General features: G+C 38.4%; 1 protein-coding gene across 1 annotated transcript; it reads right to left on the bottom strand.

Annotated features, from left to right (window-relative positions):
• Positions 1-11,470: 11,470 nt before the first annotated feature.
• LOC127130145 (uncharacterized) lies at positions 11,471-11,947 on the bottom strand. Its single transcript, XM_051059209.1, has one exon. It carries the CDS (start codon positions 11,945-11,947, stop codon positions 11,471-11,473), a length of 477 nt encoding a protein of 158 aa, XP_050915166.1.
• Between the last annotated feature and the right edge of the window lie 9,440 nt (positions 11,948-21,387).

The following is a 21,387-nucleotide window of genomic DNA, read 5'->3' as shown; positions in this document are numbered from 1 at the left end:
CATTTGGAGATTGTTTAGGCCCATTTTCGCACTGTAGCATGCCATGCACATGCAATTTGAGTAATTTCACCAATTAACCAAAACACTTCATTTAAGCTAATTTCACTTACCACTTCATTAACCAAGCTTAGCATTGTTAATCAGCAGTATATATTTCTCATTTCAGACTGCAAACCCTAACCACTATTCACAAATCAGATCTGAAATTCATTTCCTCTCAAAAACTCTCATTTCCTTCACTTGAATTTTTCTGGAAAACTGTCAAAGGATTCGTGCTTCTGTGTATTGGACCATCATCCACCATCCTTCTTGAAGCCTTCGCAAGCATCATCTCCCAACTGTAAAGCCATTTCCGTACTGTTGCATTGAAGCTTCCTTCCATGGCAGTTCGAGTTTGGAGCCTCACCAAGCATTGTTGAGCCACGATTCTTCACTTATTCATCATCTGGAGCATCAAGAAGCTACTGTTTCAACTCAACACGACCAAAGAACCACCAAATCATTACTGCTCTTCAAAATCAGGTAAAATTCGAATCACACCATTGTTGAAATCGTGCTATGCTTATTAAAGATCTTGCCATGCTGAATACAATGAGCTTTAAATCGTGAGAAATGGTTGAGTATTAAGAGAGAAACATGGAATTAAAGTTTGGTTGTCAAATGTGTTCTTGCTTATTTCTTCCATGTTAGCTTGAATTAGTGAAAATCAAGGTTGGATTTGTGATGTACACTGTTAGATGATTTGAATGCTATGTTTGTTTCAAAAATCTGGGAAAATTGTTCATCGTGTTGATGAACATGATGGCTGTTGCGCAGAACCCTAATTTATGAACCCAGGAGCTTTGCTTGATCTTCAAAAACCCGTGCCCTGCATGATTTCCAAGTTTCCTGGCCATGAAACGAATGGTAGCGCGCCACCTCACTAAGTGAAACGCGTAAAATTTGTAGCGCGCCACCTCACTAAGTGAAACCCTAGAGATTTTGAATTTGAAAAAGTGGGAGGAGATGAAAGGGTTATCCTAAGCATAAAATTAAAAGTTAAGAGTTGAAAAGATCTGACCAATGGGACACAATCCAACAGACAAGAATGTCATATAGAAACTCATTTTCCTTTGGACTTTGAATCAAGCAATAGTCAACAAGCAAATAGCAATATCAGACATCATTAAGATCAAGGCATCAAATAAAGATAACCACATCCAAACAAGCAATTCCCATAGCTAGCAGTCTTCTTTGTCTTCTCATCTATCAGATGAAATATTCCTTGATCAACTCAGAAGAAAACATCAGACACAAGATCAAAATAACAATTAGCACCAAGACTAAGTAGTAGATGAATTCATGTCAATCCCAAGACTTACATCAGATGAAGGTTTAGTTCATAATAACTTGCTCTAAAAAATGTTGGCATTGGCCAAGTCCTTTTGCATATGGAATGTTGCCTAGTTCTAAGTCCAAAAGTTCAAATCAAGATCAACAGTCCACCAAACATTTTTTAGGGTTTTTGTTGTTTATTAAGTGTTTTAAGGTCCTAAGGCCATAAACAAAATCAAAATGCATAAACAAATATATACAATCACAAGATATGACTCAAATGAGCAAAGTGACAATGGCATAAACATAAACAAATTAAATGAAATATAAATGGCAATGAATGATAAATGACTGAAAATTAAATTGCATGAGGTAAATGACTTGAAACTAAAGCAATATTAATAAGAGTTAGTCGAATTTTAGTTAGGTGTTAGTGATGTTTTGCTTTTAAATTGATTAAGTCATTCTTTGGAGAACACTCAACCATCCATTCACAAGCATGGATCCTTGAACCTAGACATCTTCCATAGGAAGGAAAAAAGGCCGAGTTTCCACATAATACCATGAAGTATGAGATATTTACAATCTCACTTACTAGAATGTTATGCCTTTATAGTCAAATTTAGCTCTATGTTAAGCAATCGTAATTGGACTTATATAGAAGTCACAACTATCTGAGGTCGGGCAATAAAAATTTAGGTGTTAATGAATGTTAGAGATTTGGTATAATGAACCAAACTCCTAAAACATACCACACAGGAAAAGAAAAGATCAAGAGGGATGAACCTATCTCATTCATACTTGTATTGGTTCATCTGATACAAGGTCATTGATGAACTAATTAGCCTTATGACATTTGAGATTTCATTGGTCAATGAAAGGAATGGGAAAGAATAGGGATGAAGATGAAGGGGGAGGGGAATTGAGAGAAACACAAATTGCTCATGGGAGGAATTTTATCAAATTAAAATCATTCATTCATTTTGGGAGATGAAATGTACATTTCAACAATCCCCTAAATCCAATGATTTTAATCCAACAAAAGACAAATCAACCGTGACCAACGCCCAAACAAATAGTCAAACATTACAAGACCATAAAAATAACTCAACATAATTTTTACACAATTAATCAATTAAAAATCAAATTAAAAATGCATTAAAATTCAATTTAATTTGGTCAAAACCTAAAATCTATTCAAAACACCAAATAAATGGCCAAGAGATTTATCCTAGGTCAAACAAGGTCAAAGGACCTTAGACAAAAAAATTCATCATATTTGAAAAGTCAGAAGTATTTTTAAACAATTAAGAATATGCACAAAAACATTTAATTCATGAAAAATATCAAAATTAATCCAAAAAATGATTTTAATTTAGAAAATGAAAGAGGAAAATATTTAAAGATTTTTGTTGAAAGTCCCATATTTTTTGAATTAAAAATGAAATTATTATTAATTAAACAAAATAAAGCAATTAAACATAAACTTATAAATTAAAAAGAAATTCAAAAAAACAATGGCCATCAGATCTCCCTCATTAATTGAGTTGGCAGATCTGATGGCCAAAGCGCGCATTCCACCAATACTTGAGTCAAACGAGTGGCACAGTTGGTAATCAAAACAGAAGGCTAAGATTAAAATGTGAGATCATGATCCAATGGCTTTGAACATGCCAACACATCACCGGAGCCCTAACTCCGGTCTTCTTCTCCAATGGACCTCATCGGACTGGTCCACCACCAACCACCATGAAAATGAAAAACAAGGACATGGATTTAAGGAAAAAATGCTCAGGAGCTCGAATCTTACCTCAATTTTCTCCAATTCCAAGTATATAAAAAGATACAGGGATTTGAATTCTGAGGATCATGAACTGAGTTGCTTCGATTTGACCTCAAAGCAACTCAATCTTGTTGCCTGCATTGGTAGGACTTCAGCCAACCAAAAATCACAAAGAACAGTGAAGAATTGAGAGAGAATCGAAGAGATGAAGATTCTGAAAAATTACCTTCGAAGGTGCTTCAACCTTGCTTGATCTTGATTCAAATTGTCCTTGGCTTGGTTTCATAAGCTTGTAGGATGTGATTAGGATCAAATAAAGGCTTGGACTCTTTGAGTTTCAATATCAAAACAGAATGAGATTTAAAGCTCGATTTTCAAATAAAAACCTTCAAGATTATCCTTTAATGGTGAGGGTTTGGATTGCAGGTTCAAAGCTTGGGCATGAGGTCCTCAATTCTGAGCCATGAGGGTTGTATTTATAGCCAATGTGATTCATTTCCACACACTTTCAAATTTTGCCTAATTTAGAAATTTGCATTGCATGCTTGCATGGGTGTGTGATAGGTCTATCAAGTGATGTATTCATGTCCAAAATTGCTTGTGTACAATGCTGAAATCATGTCATGTGGCCATGCATTTGAAATTGAAATGTGAAGGTGAAATCCATCCAAATGGTCCTTTGAAAAGAACCCATGTGCAAGTCCTTCATTCCTTGGCCAAATGAGGTGATCTTGGACTTTTTGGAAATATGAGATCAAGGGGAACAACTTTAATGTTGTACACTTTCCATTTTAAGCTTGGAACATGATGAAGTTTGAGGTGGAAGTTTGGAAAATTAAACATGTTTCAAAATTTTCTAAGTACAAAGTCAAATACTCACTTCTTCCACCTTGAATAACTTTTGCTATAGACTTCAAATGGAAAAAGTTACTTCATCAAAGTTGTATATATTTCAAGCCTATTCAATTTGGTTACAAATTTGACCTTATTTAGATTTGGCATGAAGGAGTTATGCATTTTAGAAATTGAGGAAAATCACTTGTTCAACGGTAATGACCTAAAATGACCTATATTTTTTCCTCTTGGCACATGAATTTGAAAGTTGAATTTGAGATTCTTCCAAACATAAAAGTTGAAAAAGGAATCTTGAATTTGATCATGTAGCTTGAATGGATTTCATATTATAAAAATTGAGAAAGTTGCGGTCCTTGGAAGTTGACCTCCTAACTAGGGTTTAAACAAAATGACCTATAATATTTCACCATAAAAAATGAGTTTACAAGAAAAAATAGATCTTGAATTCGACATGAAAGTTGTTTGTAATGTTATAAGGAGTAACTTTTCTCTTGGAATCATTTTCATATGACAAATATTGTAGGAGATAGGGTCTAGGGAACCCCAGTTTTGACCAATTGACTTTGTTTGGTCAACCACCATGAACCAACTTGCAAACTTGACATTCTATTGAGATTTGGGACTCACGGAGGATCATATATGTGTAAGATGATGTAATATAAAGTATCCCTTGAAACATTTGATCAAATATTGAAGAAAACTTGATGAGGAAGTCACACAAGATACCCATATGAATTAGGGCTTCCAAGACAAACAAGCTTCAAACTCTTGATGTTTTCTTGATCAAAATGATATGTGAATACAATGGGGGATCCATATATGATGTATAAGATAAATTAAAACCATTATTGATTAGTCTCCTTGCATTGAGGGTCTCAAACCCTAAGTATGAGCTTGATGAGGCATTGGTGGATGCACACACTACCTACAAAAGCAACAAACTATACATTGGCATATTTTTGGCATTTTGGTTAGTAAATAGTGAAAAAAAGTATGATACAATAAAAAGTGCTTGGTGATCTCTCCCAATGCAAACCCAATGGATGAGGGGTAAGGGGGACATCAAGGTGTGATCCCAAAGTCAATGCATATGATGAGAAAGCATGAGGAATCTTTGGGCCAAAATTGGGGTCTTACAATATTAAAATATTAATTTTGAGTTAGAGTTTGAGGTTATTTATTAATTGGAGTTAATTTCCATATTTTAGAGTTTAGGGTGAGGGTTTTGAGTAACCCTTGTCGATGGCCATTTAAGGGGTTTTGCCTATTATAAATAAATAATCACAATAATTAATAATAATTAAAGTTTAAGCCTTTAGAGTTGTTACTGACATCTTTTGAATTGTGTTGTCACTATTAATTTGTCTTTGATAACTTTAAAGTTGGTTGTGAGTTATGTGAAAATGCCTTATTAAGCGTGAGGGTTATGAAATAAAAATTGTCACCCAATTGATGAAAGCATATGATAATTTTCTTACCTTGTTGGTGTTATTATTGAGTAATGATATGTTTAAATGATTGAGTTTTAATTATATAACATTACTTTTAAGTTGTGGAATTTATAGAGAATTAATGTGTTGGCCTTGCATTGAAAAATTATGGTTCAGAGAGAACCGTGTCTAGAGAGGACTTTGTCAAGATATGAGTTTGTTCAGAGAGAACATTTTTTGAGTATAAAATGTGAATGTTGTTTCTTTGATTTTTGAGTTGAATTGTTGCATATGTGATTATAAAATTATTGTTGAGTCCCATCCATTCATGTATATCGGAGGTCAAGTGCTCAGAGAGAACCGATGACTGTCTCATTGTTCAAAGAGAACACTATTCCAGAGAGGAATTGGAGACGTGGATAATTCAGTAAAATAACCCTGACATACAAAAACTTGGTGTCACATGCATTCTTGGAGGTGGAGTATATTGCATCATACATTTGCATTGTGACTATTGTTATTGTTGTATATGATTGCGTGAGAATGATATTTGATGTTACTTTCCCTATGAAAATTATCCTTGTTGTTTAATACACCGCTAATATCTGTAAAGTTATTCTCACCGTATTTGTTTATTTGCGGTGCTTTATACTCTTATGAAGTACAAATAATCAGGTAGAGGAGTAGTTGTTGTTGAGCTGAAGGATGGTGTTGTTAGCCTCTTCATTTATTTACTGCTTTTCCGAGTTCTTTAGTTTTGACATTGCTTTGATCTCTAAGACTGAGATTGGAAACATTTCAATTGTTTTATTTTCCATATATATATATATATATATATATATATATATATATATATATATATATATATATATATATATATATATATATGTGTGTGTGTGGGATTAATTCCCTTATACTTGAGTTAAACTATTTTACTTGAGATATTCAGTTGAACATGTTTATGAGTTTTCCGCTGCGTTATTTGAAATTATTTTTTAGATTAAATTTTTTATGAACGAGAATGTGACACACTTGAGATTTAAATAATTGATTCTACATGATTTTTATTTAAATGTGTGTATTTAGGGTCAGGGTGTTACATGGTTCGTATCAGAGCAGGTCGATTCATTTGACATAAGTTTGTTAAACTTAGTTGTATCATGGTGTGCGACATGTGTGTGAACATTGTCGATGCTTGTTTCGATAACTGTTGTTTACTTTAATGATTACAATTAGTTAATTTATTTTGACTGGTTGTTCATAGAGAAATGGCTAGAGGTAGAAATGAGGAAGCGATTGTAAATGCTCTAGGAGCAATGGCCAATGTGATGGCACAAGCGAATGCGGCTTTGCATGCACAACAGAATCAACATGGCGGAGCTGATGAATTTTATGGGTTAGGGAAGTTTCAGAGGAATAATCCACCGACTTTTAAGGGGAGGTACAATCCGGAAGGTGCTCAAGTTTGGTTGTAGGAGATTGAGAAGATCTTCATGGTGATGGCTTGCTTAGATGCACAGAAGGTCTTGTTCGAGACTCATATGTTATTTGAAGAAGCAGAGTACTGGTGGGATAATGCTCGCCAGAGGTTAGAAGCTGTAGGTACCGATATCACTTAGGAAAACTCAAGAATGAGTTCCTAGAGAAGTACTTCCCTGCTGATGTGTGTAATAAGAAAGAGATTAAAATTCATTGAGTTGAAGCAAGGAAACATGACTGTTGCAGATTGTGCGGAAAAATTTGAAGAGTTGGTCAGATTTTGTCCTCACTACAATGATGTAGAAGTTGAGGGGTCTAAGTGTGTAAAGTTTGAGAGCCAATTGAATCATTAGATCAAATAGTTCATTGGTTATCAGGAGAACCGTCAATTCTCAATGCTGGTGAATAAATGTCGGATTTATGATGAGGATTGTTAGGTTGTTTGTTTTGTGATTGGCAGCATTTTGTTAAAACAAGTGAAATAGTAAGATGTTGGTCAAGATGTCTTGACATGATTGTAAGACATCGTGGCGTGCTGTTATTTTACATTCCTAGAAGATTTGTTTTTTAAGATGAGATTAGTGAAGATTCTTTGAAGATTTGATTCACGTTTTTTTAGCATGAGGGATCTAAGTGTGTAAAGTTTGAGAGTCGCTTGCGTCATTAGATTAAATAGTTAATTGGTTATTAGGAGATCCGTCAGTTCTCAATGTTGGTGAATAAATGTAAGAATTATGATGAGGATTGTTAGGTTGTTTGTATTGTGATTGGTAACATTTTGTTAAAACAAGTGAAATAGAAAGATGTTGAACAAGATGTCTTGACATGCTTGAAAGACATCATGGTGTTGTTCCTCGCGACAATCTCTAGCCTTCTTATAGAGGTTTACTTGCAGGATCAGCTACAAAGTCCTAGACTTATATGTGTTAAGTATATAATTGTTTCGTTGATAGATTGTTTGGAATACTATGGGCAGTAAGTGAGATGCTTTGCAAACTAGAAATCTAATAAAAATAAAGCAAAATAAAAGACAATATACAAATGTAAATGAACGGAGAAAAATAAAAGTAATTTGATAAGTTAAATGACTTAAAGATAAAGGTGGAAACAAAAGTACATTTTGTAGGAAGATGACTTTTTTCTCTCAAACGTTTGATACTTCAAGTGTATTCCTATTACAATGCTAAAAATGCCCTCCCTTTTGACATGAAAATTACATCTGCTTAAATAGTAGTAAAAAATAACTACAAAGAGGTTATGACTCATTCATGACGTGCCACGTGTCGGAGCATACCATCCACGTTGCTGGTAACTACCCACGCTCTGCTTCCCACGATTAATCCCCACTATGGTAAACTGAACTTCGACTTCAACAGGCTTTCTCCCTCGTCGATCCAACTTCCGACCGTCCCTTGGTCGACCCGGTTTTGTACCTATTGGGTCAAAATTTGCCAGCTAACAAATTGCCCCCTGAAAAGGCTGGTTTCGACTTGCACTTTTCGACCGAGAAACCTGACTTTTGACTTTCCAAATTTAGGCTAGCCATCTAATTGTTAATGATGCTTTTGTATGCAATGATGACTTTCATGCGTTGCGGTTTCCCAGAAAAACTGTCATCATTACTAGATACTCTCTAGGTCGTGGGATCTCAACTAACACTACCAACTCTCCCACTACCTCCTAGTTGGACAGTTGTTAGTCGACTAACGCTTGGATATCCGTTGGTTTGCCTATAAATAACCATTTTTCCCCCTTAAATTTGTCTTTCTGCTTCTTCATCTGCGTATCTCTTTTGCAACTTTCACAACAATCCTAGTTTTAACAAATTTTATTTAAGCTTCCTAACAATGGCTTCCTCCACTCGCACCAAATGCGCTATCTCCTTTAACACTGGCGACAACCCCATTGCATTTCAACTTAATGCAATGGAAAGCATGAAGCATATTCATCAACCTGTTTCTGCTGATGAAGCAGTGATAAAAATCTGGCAAAGCCTGATGCTCATTCCCATTGTCATTGGCAAAAAACTAGTCGTATTTCATGGTTTAAAGATCCATTTCCAGATGAGTCCCCTCAGGTTGCAGTGCTGTCAAATGTCGTATGGAGGGTGTTTTTGACCCCTACGTTGCTATCCTTTAGAATATAAGTGGGGTCCAATGGATATGGCTTTATGAGTTACCAACCTAACTTGGTGGCTCGACAATTCGGCCTAGTCAAATGCTTTCGAAACCTTTGGTGTCACATTCGACTGACATTGTATGGTCTAGTCGATCCTTAAATGCTAACGACCACAAAGCTTGCATGCGTTTTCACAAGTTTACTCAACGCTTTGAACTAGCCTTATTCAAATGCTCCTAAAACCTTTGGTGTCACATTCGACTGACATCGTATGGTCTGGTCACTCCTTAAATGCTAACGACCATAAAGCTTGCCTGCATTTTCACAAGTTCACTCAACGCTTTGAACTACCCGTGTTCAAGTTCCAACAATCTTTTTTAACAACCGTTGGTTTCGAAGAATGGTGGGCCGACTATCAACGTCAAGCTTTCTCTGGTGATCTCTTTCTTCAAAATATGATTGATGCCTTTTCCATTCTCATTGGCGAAATACCGCCTCCACCACCCTCTACCAATGCTCCCGACATAACAATCCAAACTAATAACGCCGACGAAGTCCCAAAAAAGGTAACTATTATTCTTTCACTTTTCCTCTCGTTACAGAAAACAAAAATTCAAACACTCCTTTTATCTATTGTTAGGGTCAAAAAAGGGTTCCGACAGCTGAACCAGCCCCTAGCAAATCTTCAAAGAGGCAGAGGGCGCCATCGACTCCAAAATTGAAGGTATTTAGTGTCATTGTTTCCACGAGGCCTTACGTTTTTTTACAATTTTGTACCCCTCTCACTTATCCTATGACTCAGGTTCCAAAAGAGGTCCCTTTGCCCGATAATGAGGACTTTGATGGCAGTGTGCATTCACATATTTTCCCAATATCGAAAGTGCCACAGACGATTCCCCCTACTCTAGATCGAAAAAGGAAAGTCCAAGCTAATAAAACCCCCTCAAAGGTCGCTCCTTCGACCATGAACCCTGTAGTTCCAGATGAACTTGGTGAGATCTTTGCCCCTCATGGTCCAGAAGGAAGTCCTCCTATTTCTCCAACTCGCGTGGCTTCTCAGGTATTCGTTTTCCTTGGTGTTTACCAACTTACGAACTTACTTTCCGACATGGGTTTTGATTTTTTTATCATAGGAACATGTGGCTGACTCGACTCCGGCTGAAATCGCGGTCGAAGCGGAGGTCGACGATCAGGTAGCCGAGGCTATCTTGAGCCCTTAAAGATAAAACGAGTTTCAAAGCTTATCGCCTGAGGCTCAATAAAATCTCTCCGCTCAACCACCTCAAGCCTCTTCGATTATTGTTGGCGAAGGGGTTTCTACCAGTACTTTGACTTTGGACAAGGTTTTGGCTATAAAGCAAATGAATCCGGAAGAGGCTTTAAGGACACTGCAACAACTACATCAAACTTCGACTGAGACACCGCCTTCTTCATAGACTGTTGCACCTTCTCCAAAGATGGATGTTGCCTCCACTCTCAAACTTCATCAGTTGAAAGACCTACTATTTGAGCGTGAATTCTTAATCGTCCTCATAGAAGAAAAGGGTCTGGTCCGCGACGTATTTACACTTCTTGATGAACTTGCACTTCATAAACTTCCTGCCCCGGCTGTCAAATGCTTAATTGAGTTCGAGGCTTTCTTTACCCAACTGGTCAAAGACCTTGCCCTTCGTCGAAACGCTGACTTTCAGATCAAGACTCAAATCAATGAGATGAGACTTAAGTGGGATTTCATCGAAGCTGTAAGAAGAAACTCAATGACTTCAGGGCCAAGAAATAGTAGTGCCTCTGCTAACAACAAGCCTTCGATCAGCAAATTTAGGACTACCAAGCTCAAATAGCCGAACTCAATCAGAAGATTGTTGAAGTGGAAGCGCAAAAAGCTGCCTTAGATACGACTGAAGCACTTCCCACACAAGACGTCATCGACCATGAAGTTCTAAAAGGGATTTCACATGGAGAAAAGGCCCTTAAGATCGAGGCTAGTATTAAGAAGCTGCAAGGGAGAAAAAGCTTTCTGGACAGTCGGTCATGAGATGACCTTTTTTGAGGATTTTAAGTCTAGATTTCCCGCTTGACTTTTCTTTTTTGTGGTGGCCCTTCTAAGGTAGGTTGAACATTTTGTAATGCCTTCCTATCTGTTTAAACAATTTAATGAATGCTTTCATGATGTTTGGACTTGAATCTCTTGTAGCATAGGTTTATGTTTTTTCCAATATTTCCCATTTACGCTTAACATCCTTCGATCCATGCCCAGTTCCTGAATTTCGTAAGCATTGTTTGTAAACATTCAGATAATTTGAAACGGTCCCTCCATTTTGGAGACCATTTTCCTAAGGTTCGATCTCTTAGATCCATAGGTAGAATTACTTTCCAAACGTAATCATCTACCGCAAAGGTTTTCGTTTTAACCCTTCTATTGTACACTCTGGCCACGCGCGCTTTTTATCGTATCAATACGTCCATTACGGCCAACCTCTCTTCGTCTAAATCAGTTAATTCTTTGAACATCAAATCCCGATATTGTTCCTACTGAATATCGTTCTAGTGTTGCGCCCTGACTGATTGTTAAACAAATCTCTACTTGTAATACAACATCATGCCCAAATGTCAAACGAAAAGGCGTCGAATTCGTCGCCTCTTTTGGGGATGTTCGACAAGCCCGTAAAATTTGGTCTAGTGTCTTGTGCCAATTTTTAGGCTTTTTTGCAACATGTTTTTTGATTAAACTAATTATCATTTTGTTGGCTGCTTCGACTTGACCATTTTCTTGTGCGTAATAAGGTGTAGAAGTTACCAACTTGAAGCCTATTTCGACGACAAATTCTTGCATCTTTTTTCCCACAAAAACCGAACCTTGATTTATGGTAAAGGTTTTCGGAATGCCAAAACTATATACAATGTGTTTTTGAATGAGTTCGATCACAGCCTCCTGATCCACTTTACCAAAGGGATAGCTTCGTTCCATTTTGTATAGTATATTCTGACTAGGATAAACTTTTGTTGTTTCGATGAAGCCGGTCCAATCTCACTAATGACGTCCAACGCCCATCCCCTAAAAGGTCAAGGCTTGATAATTACGTGCAACTCACTTGCTGGTACATGTTGGACGATAGTATGCATCTTACATTCTTCACACCCTTTACCGAACTCGATACAGTCTTTTAACACACTTGGCCAATAAACACCTTGTCGGAATAACAACCATTTCTTCTTATGGACTGCTTGGTGTGCTCCACAGGCTCCACTGTGTACTTCAGATATGGACAAGTAGGCTTCTGTATTTCCAAGACACTTGAGCAATATTCCTTCTGGGGTTTTCTTCAATAACTCATTTCCCAGAAGTATATAACTTAGAGCCCTGTACTTGATTTTCCTGTCCGTGTTTCCGATTGGATTTTCTAAGTACTCTATGATTGGTCTTCTCCAATATGATTGTGACAAGTTTTCAATGGCCAAAACTTCGTGACTTGCAAAATTGTCGAACTCGAAATTTCCGAGACATTCGTCGTTGAGACATTCGTCACAGCTAAAACTGTTTTCACAACTGAAGCTGTCGTCAGAGTCCCCTTCCCCCTTGTTTTTGGGACTGCCATATCAGGTGATGGCGGTATGTTTGACACCATATTTTATTGTATCTTAATAATATCCTTGAGTCTTGATTTTAATACCTTGTACCCATAGGCAATTTGGGCCAACTCATTGGCTTCTTGGTTCTCCATCCTTCGCACGTGCATAATGCTGATGACCTCGAAGTATTCTAATAGTTGCGTAGTACATCAGTAGATTTTCCTTAATGCAGTTGTGTTCTTGTGTGATTTGTCTAATCACCAACTCCGAGTCTCCCTTAACCTCTATTTTCTTAGCCCCTGAATCTCTCAGGATTTTAAGACCAACTATTAGGGCCTCGTATTCTACTTCATTATTGAAACATTTTCCGTTTACTCTACAATTGAACCTTGTCGGAATGTCTTGTGGGGATAATATTAATACCCCAACTCCTGTTCCATCCTTATGGCTTGACCCATCGAAATATAACCACCAAGGGTTTGTATCAGCCATGTTTAGTGAAGGTTCGACTATAGCACGATCTACTATAAAATCTGCTACTATTTGGCCCTTCATAGCCCTCAAAGGCTTATAAGTTAAAGAAAACTCCACTAATGCTAGTGCCCATTTTCAATCAGACTATGCAGAATAGGTTTAGACAACATATGTTTAATAAATTCATAATGAGATGAAGCATAAACATCAACTAGTTTTATATATTGCTTTAATTTCATACATGATAAGTACAAGCATATGCATAGTTTTTCAATCAGATTGTACCTAGTTTCAACATCTATCAAAATTCGACTGAGGTAGTATATGGGTCTTTCGATGCCACAAACATCCTCTTGAGATAACATACTTCCTATGGTTGTATCTGACGCAGCAATATACAAACTCATATTTTTATTTCTACTAGGTGGTAACAAAATGGGAGGCTTTGTAAGGTGTAACACCCTTCTAAAATACCCCCAAATGTTTAATAATAAAACAACAACAATTAAATCATACATATCAGAGTAATCATGCATCTCAAGGGTGTCACATGACAACTTCTTCACAAAAGTCAATATAAAATCAGTCATGCTCAATTTTATTCAACATAAAACTTCTTTAACAATACGCAGCGGATAAAATATTTCAACATCTGTAATTCATCAAAATTAACATTTATTCAACAATTCAAACATCCCGTCCCGATGTTACATCTATCAGAGCATGACCCTCTAACCACACTAGACTTCAAGCACTAGCTTCTATTCGACTCACTACTCGTTACCTGAAAAATATAGCTGTAAGGGTGAGTTCCTCAATCGATATAACAAATATTATAATTTATCATGTTATGTTAAGTAATTCTACACGTTAATCACCCTAATTATATCATGCATTAGGCAACGGCACAGTCAACTCAATTATCATATTCAAACACAACGTAAAGGCAACTCAATAACAACATAAAATGCAACTCAATGAGACTCGACTCTTCATGCATGTGGTACCATTTGGAGCAAAACTCCCAACTTAAAATCATTGCCAGTTTAGTGGGCATCAAGGCATAAGCCTTCAACTTTCAACTTAAAATTTTGCCAATCCAGGCCAACGTGGTGTGAGCAAAAGCCCCATATTTTTGCCAATCCAGGCCAACGTGGTGTGAGCAAAAGCCCCATAATCTTGCCAATCCAGGCCAACGTGGTGTGAGACGAAGCTCCGACTTAATGCATATGGATGTATATGACACGTACAACTTGAAACTTTAACAACATAATAGCAACAGCAACACAACAGCTTTTCAACTAAAACAACTTAAATCAACGTTGGCTCATCAGCCTACAACTCAGTATTTTTCAACAAAGCAACTTAAAATCAACTTTGGCTCATCAGCCTACAACTCAGTATTTTTCAACACAACTTAAAATTTAACTTTTCAACATAATTGCATCAACATTTTACAACACAAACCCAACAATTTTTATTCATCAATTTAACTGCAATAAGGCAACTACCAATTGCATTTACAACATAAAAATCAACTATTTTCCACACTGCAACAGTGTTATCAAGTTTCGCTGCTGACAAAAAAACCATCATGCACGTCTACGAACAAAATTGAAGGCTTTGAGTCGACCGTAGGGGTCAGCTCAAAGTTCGCGGTTGGCGCAAAGGCTCTGCTCAACTGGAGGGAGTCGGCGCAAAGACCCCTTGCGTCGACGCATAGGGTCGACGCTGAACTCACGGGTCGGCGCCAAAATGCCTTGCGTCGACGCATGCAGTCGGCGCATGCCCCACGGGTCAGCGCACGCCGACCCTATGGTCGACCGCTCGCGCGCAGACTCAGATTTTCTGAGTTATTCCAAAGTTCTGTCAGCTTCACGCAGATCAGGTTTTCCGGCCGCTTCCGCATCTAAAACCCTTTCTAAGAAAACCTAATTTGTCTTTAATTTAGTAGTGCCGAATCAAGTTTTTAATTGTGATCCGTGCTATAGGCTAACATTTACGACTCACACAACTATCAATTCAATTTGCAGTTTTTAACACGGTTTATCCAACGTCAATTTCAGCATATACAGTCCCAATTAGGGTTAAATCAACGGCTTCTCACTACCCATGACATGTTAATCTATAATACCCATTAAACGACGATAAACCCCCCTTACCTGAGTTAATCCGGCAATTCTCTGAGCTTTAGCTTTTCCGTTCCTCAACCGTGCTTTTCGGCTCTTTGCCCTTTTTCCTCTTCTCTGCAGCTTCTCTGAGTTTCACGTGAAATTTCTTTGTTAAGAATGAAACCCTTTTCTTTATTCCCACTTATATATATTCCAATTATTATTATTCCAAAATAATAATAATAATAATAATAATAATAATAATCCAATAATCCAATTTATTTAATTAAATTAATAATTATATTATCAACTTAATTAAAAAATTCTTTTTTCTTTATTTGGGGTGTTACAACTCTCCCCCACTAAAAGAGTTTTCGTCCTCGAAAACATACCTCAAGCAAATAACTCTGGATAGGACTCTTTCATCTGACTCTCCAGCTCCCAAGTCACATTGCCACCTGCTGGTCCTCCCCAAGCTACCTTCACTAAGGCAATCTCTTTACCCCGCAACTGCTTCAACTCTCGATCCTCAATCCTCATAGGCGATGTTTCAACAGTCAGGTTATCTCTCACCTGTACATCATCTACTTGGATCACATGCGACGGATCATGAATATACCTCCTCAACTGAGACACATGAAAAACCTCATGCAAATTCGCAAGTGACGGCGGTAAAGCGATACGATAGGCTACTTCTCCTATCCTCTCCAAAATCTGATAAGGACCAATAAATCGCGGTGTCAACTTCTTCGACTTCAAAGCTCGACCAACACCAGTTATCGGAGTGACACGAAGAAACACATGATCCCCCTCTTGGAACTCAAGTGACTTCCTCCTCTTATCATGATAACTCTTCTGACGACTCTGAGCAATTCTCATCTTCTCCTGAATCATCTTAATCTTTTCCGTAGTTTGTTGAATAATCTCCGGTCCCATCACAGCACTCTCACCGGACTCATACCAACATAACGGTGTCCGACATCTCCTACCATACAAGCTTCAAACGGTGCCATACCAATACTCGAATGAAAACTATTGTTGTAGGTAAACTCAATCAAAGGCAAATAACAATCCCAAGCACCTCCCTTTTCCAAAACACAAGCTCTCAAAAGATCCTCTAATGACTGAATCGTCCTCTCAGTCTGACCATCAGTCTGCGGATGATATGCAGAACTCAATCTCAACTTAGTTCCCAAAGCCTTCTGCAAACCTTCCCAGAATTTCGATGTAAACCTAGGATCTCTGTCCGAAACAATACTCGACGGAATACCATGCAGACTTACAATCTTCTCAATATACAACTCAGCCAATTTCTCTAACGGATAATCCATTCTGATCGGAATGAAATGAGCCGACTTCGTCAATCTATCAACAATCACCCAAATAGCCTCAAAATTCTTACTTGTTCTCGGTAAACCAGAAACAAAGTCCATACTGATACTATCCCACTTCCACTCTGGAATAGCCAACGGTTGCATTAGCCTAGACGGCTTCTGATGCTCAATCTTCGACTTCTGACAAGTCAAACAGGAATACACAAAACTTGCAATTTCTCTTTTCATTCCCGGCCACCAAAATAACCTTTTCAAATCATGATACATCTTCGTAGCTCCAGGGTGAATACTCAACCCACTACGATGTCCTTCCTCAAGAATACTCTTCTTAAGTTCTGTAACATCCGGAACACACACCCGACTACCAAATTTCAAAATACCAGTCTCATCAATTCTGAATTCGCCACCTTGACCTTGGCTCACTAGAGTCAACTTATCAACCAAAAGCACATCCGATTTCTGACCCTCTCTGATCTCATCCAGAATACCACTTGTTAACTTCAACATTCCCAATTTAACACTATTGTGAGTACTCTCACACACCAAACTCAAATCTCTAAACTGTTCAATTAAATCCAACTCCTTAACCATTAGCATAGATATATGCAATGATTTCCGACTCAACGCATCAGCCACTACATTTGCTTTCCCCGGATGGTAATTCAAACCAAAGTCATAATCCTTCAGAAACTCTAACCATCTCCTCTGTCTCATATTCAGCTCTTTCTGATCAAACAAATACTTTAAACTTTTATGGTCACTGAAAACTTCAAATCTTGACCCATACAAGTAATGTCTCCATAACTTCAGAACAAACACCACAGCCGCCAACTCTAAATCGTGCGTCGGATAATTCCTCTCATGAATCCTCAGCTGTCTTGAAGCATAAGCTATAACCTGCTTATTCTGCATCAACACGCCACCCAAACCCAACAATGAAGCATCACAGTAAACTTCAAATGGTTCCGACGAACTCGGTAATGTCAGAATAGGAGCAGTAGTTAACCTTCTCTTTAACTCTTGGAAACCTTCTTCACATTTTGAGTCCCAAACAAATGTTTGCCCCTTTCTAGTCAACATCGTCAACGGTAACGCCAACTTAGAAAACCCTTCAATGAACTTCCTATAATAACCAGCCAAACCAAGAAAACTTCGAATCTCAGCAACAGACTTCGGGGCTTCCCACTTAGATACCGCTTCTATCTTAGAAGGATCAACAGCAACACCACCTCTTGAAATCACATGACCAAGAAAACTTACCTCTTCTAACCAAAATTCACACTTGGACAATTTAGCAAATAATTTCTTTCCTCGTAGAACTTCCAAAACCACTCTCAAATGCTCAGCATGCTCTTCTTCCGATTTCGAATACACCAAAATATCATCAATAAATACCACAACAAACTTGTCTAGGTATGGATGGAAAATCCTATTCATATACTCCATAAATACTCCAGGTGCATTAGTTACACCAAAAGGCATTACAGAATACTCATAATGTCCATACCTTGTCCTGAAAGCAGTCTTCTGAATATCCTCAGTCTTCACACGTATCTGATGATACCCAGATCTCAAATCTATCTTGCTGAACACACTTGCACCAACCAACTGATCCATCAAATCATCAATCCTCGGCAAAGGATACCGATTCTTGATCGTCACTTTATTCAGTTGCCTGTAGTCCACACACAACCTCATAGTACCTTCTTTCTTCTTAACCAATAGCACTGGCGCACCCCACGGTGACACACTCGGACGAATAAATTTCTTATCCAACAGATCTTCCAACTGACTCTTCAATTCAGTTAACTCAACAGCAGACATACGGTACGGAGCCATCGATATCGGTCTAGTACCAGGTACCAAATCAATCGAGAACTCCACTTCGCGTTCTGGTGGTAATTCATTCACCTCTTCAGGAAACACATCAGGAAAATCACGCACCACGGCTAGATCACAAATCACCATCTTATCCTTGGCCTCCAAAGTTGCTAACAGCATAAACAACTCTGCCCCATCAGCTACTTCTTCATTCACCTGCCTTGCTGATAGAAACAAACTCTTTCCTTCCTCAATCTCAGGAAAGACTACCGTCTTATCAAAACAATTGATAGAAACTCGGTTAAACACCAACCAGTTCATACCCAGAATAACATCAATCTGCACTAGTGGAAGACACACTAGGTCCATCCCAAAGTCTCTACCAAAAATACTCAAAGGACAATTTAAACAAACCGAAGTAGTAGTCACTGAACCCTTCGCAGGAGTATCAATTACCATACTTCCAAACATCTCAGATACCTCTAACTTAAGTTTCACAGCACAACCCAAAGATATAAAGGAATGAGTCGCACCTGTGTCAATAATAGCTACAAGAGGAAAGCCATTAATATAACACGTACCTCGGATCAAACGATCATCTGCAGAAGTCTCAGAACCCGATAAAGCAAAGACCTTGCCTCCTGACTGATTCCCTTTCTTCGGCTTCCAACACTGACTTCCAATATGCCCTTCTTCGCCACAATTAAAACAAATCACTTCCTTGTGCTTGCAATCAGCTATTGCATGCCCAGTCTTACCACAGCGAAAACACCTCTTCACTTCAGCAGTACATACATTACTCTTATGACCAGCCTGGCCACATTTGAAGCAAACTACACCAGTAGGAGCACCTCCCCTACTAGTCCTCTGAGCCGGAGCAGCTACTTGTTTCCCTTTTCCAGCTGGAACATCATACGGCTTGCCACGGTTTTGATGTTGCTTGCCTCTGCGATCACTGACAATCTTGTAATGAGCATTATTGTCCTCTTCAAATATCCTGCAGCTATCAACCAACTCAGTAAAAATGCGTATCTTCTGATACCCAACAGCCTTCTTAATTTCAGAGCGCAATCCATTTTCAAACTTGATGCACTTTGAAAATTCAGCACCAGCACCAGTGTAATGAGGATAAAATTTGGACAACTCCACAAATTTCGCAGCATAATCCGTGACAGACATGTTTCCTTGCTTCAGCTCAAGGAATTCAATCTCCTTCTTACCACGGACATCCTCTGGATAATACTTCCTCAGAAATTCCCTACGGAATACATCCCAAGTAACGACTTCACCTGCCGCGGTCAACCTCTCGTGAGTCTCTAGCCACCAGTCATCAGCTTCGACTGCTAGCATGTGAGTACCATACCGAACCTTCTGAGCTGGAGTACAATCCATAACACGGAAGATTCTCTCAATCTCTTTCAACCATCCCAAGGCTGCATCTGGATCATGCTTTCCTTTAAACACCGGCGGGTTCTCTCTCTGAAAAGTCGCCAAGCTACGTGATCCAGCATCCCCACCAGCATTTGGCAAGTTCTGCACAGCTTGTGCCATTGCTTGCATTGCGGCAGCCATTGCAGCGTCATTCCTTCCAGCCATTTCAACTTATCAATACAACACAACTTAAAGTTAGATTGGTAACAATACACAATTGTTAGACAAAACGACACGACAACTGGCCGGACGGACCGACCTGCTCTGATACCACTAATGTAACACCCTTCTAAAATACCCCCAAATGTTTAATAATAAAACAACAACAATTAAATCATACATATCAGAGTAATCATGCATCTCAAGGGTGTCACATGACAACTTCTTCACAAAAGTCAATATAAAATCAGTCATGCTCAATTTTATTCAACATAAAACTTCTTTAACAATACGCAGCGGATAAAATATTTCAACATCTGTAATTCATCAAAATTAACATTTATTCAACAATTCAAACATCCCGTCCCGATGTTACATCTATCAGAGCATGACCCTCTAACCACACTAGACTTCAAGCACTAGCTTCTATTCGACTCACTACTCGTTACCTGAAAAATATAGCTGTAAGGGTGAGTTCCTCAATCGATATAACAAATATTATAATTTATCATGTTATGTTAAGTAATTCTACACGTTAATCACCCTAATTATATCATGCATTAGGCAACGGCACAGTCAACTCAATTATCATATTCAAACACAACGTAAAGGCAACTCAATAACAACATAAAATGCAACTCAATGAGACTCGACTCTTCATGCATGTGGTACCATTTGGAGCAAAACTCCCAACTTAAAATCATTTCCAGTTTAGTGGGCATCAAGGCATAAGCCTTCAACTTTCAACTTAAAATTTTGCCAATCCAGGCCAACGTGGTGTGAGCAAAAGCCCCATATTTTTGCCAATCCAGGCCAACGTGGTGTGAGCAAAAGCCCCATAATCTTGCCAATCCAGGCCAACGTGGTGTGAGACGAAGCTCCGACTTAATGCATATGGATGTATATGACACGTACAACTTGAAACTTTAACAACATAATAGCAACAGCAACACAACAGCTTTTCAACTAAAACAACTTAAATCAACGTTGGCTCATCAGCCTACAACTCAGTATTTTTCAACAAAGCAACTTAAAATCAACTTTGGCTCATCAGCCTACAACTCAGTATTTTTCAACACAACTTAAAATTTAACTTTTCAACATAATTGCATCAACATTTTACAACACAAACCCAACAATTTTTATTCATCAATTTAACTGCAATAAGGCAACTACCAATTGCATTTACAACATAAAAATCAACTATTTTCCACACTGCAACAGTGTTATCAAGTTTCGCTGCTGACAAAAAAACCATCATGCACGTCTACGAACAAAATTGAAGGCTTTGAGTCGACCGTAGGGGTCAGCTCAAAGTTCGCGGTTGGCGCAAAGGCTCTGCTCAACTGGAGGGAGTCGGCGCAAAGACCCCTTGCGTCGACGCATAGGGTCGACGCTGAACTCACGGGTCGGCGCCAAAATGCCTTGCGTCGACGCATGCAGTCGGCGCATGCCCCACGGGTCAGCGCACGCCGACCCTATGGTCGACCGCTCGCGCGCAGACTCAG

The sequence above is a fragment of the Lathyrus oleraceus genome, chromosome 3, assembly GCF_024323335.1.
Source record: "Lathyrus oleraceus cultivar Zhongwan6 chromosome 3, CAAS_Psat_ZW6_1.0, whole genome shotgun sequence".
Classification (NCBI taxonomy): Eukaryota; Viridiplantae; Streptophyta; class Magnoliopsida; order Fabales; family Fabaceae; genus Lathyrus; species Lathyrus oleraceus.
This window is presented reverse-complemented; position numbering and strand designations above follow the sequence as displayed.

Coding starts and splice junctions, on each gene's coding strand:
- LOC127130145 (XM_051059209.1), bottom strand. CDS start 11,947: ATGGAACGAAGCTATCCCTTTGGTAAAGTGGATCAGGAGGCTGTGATC.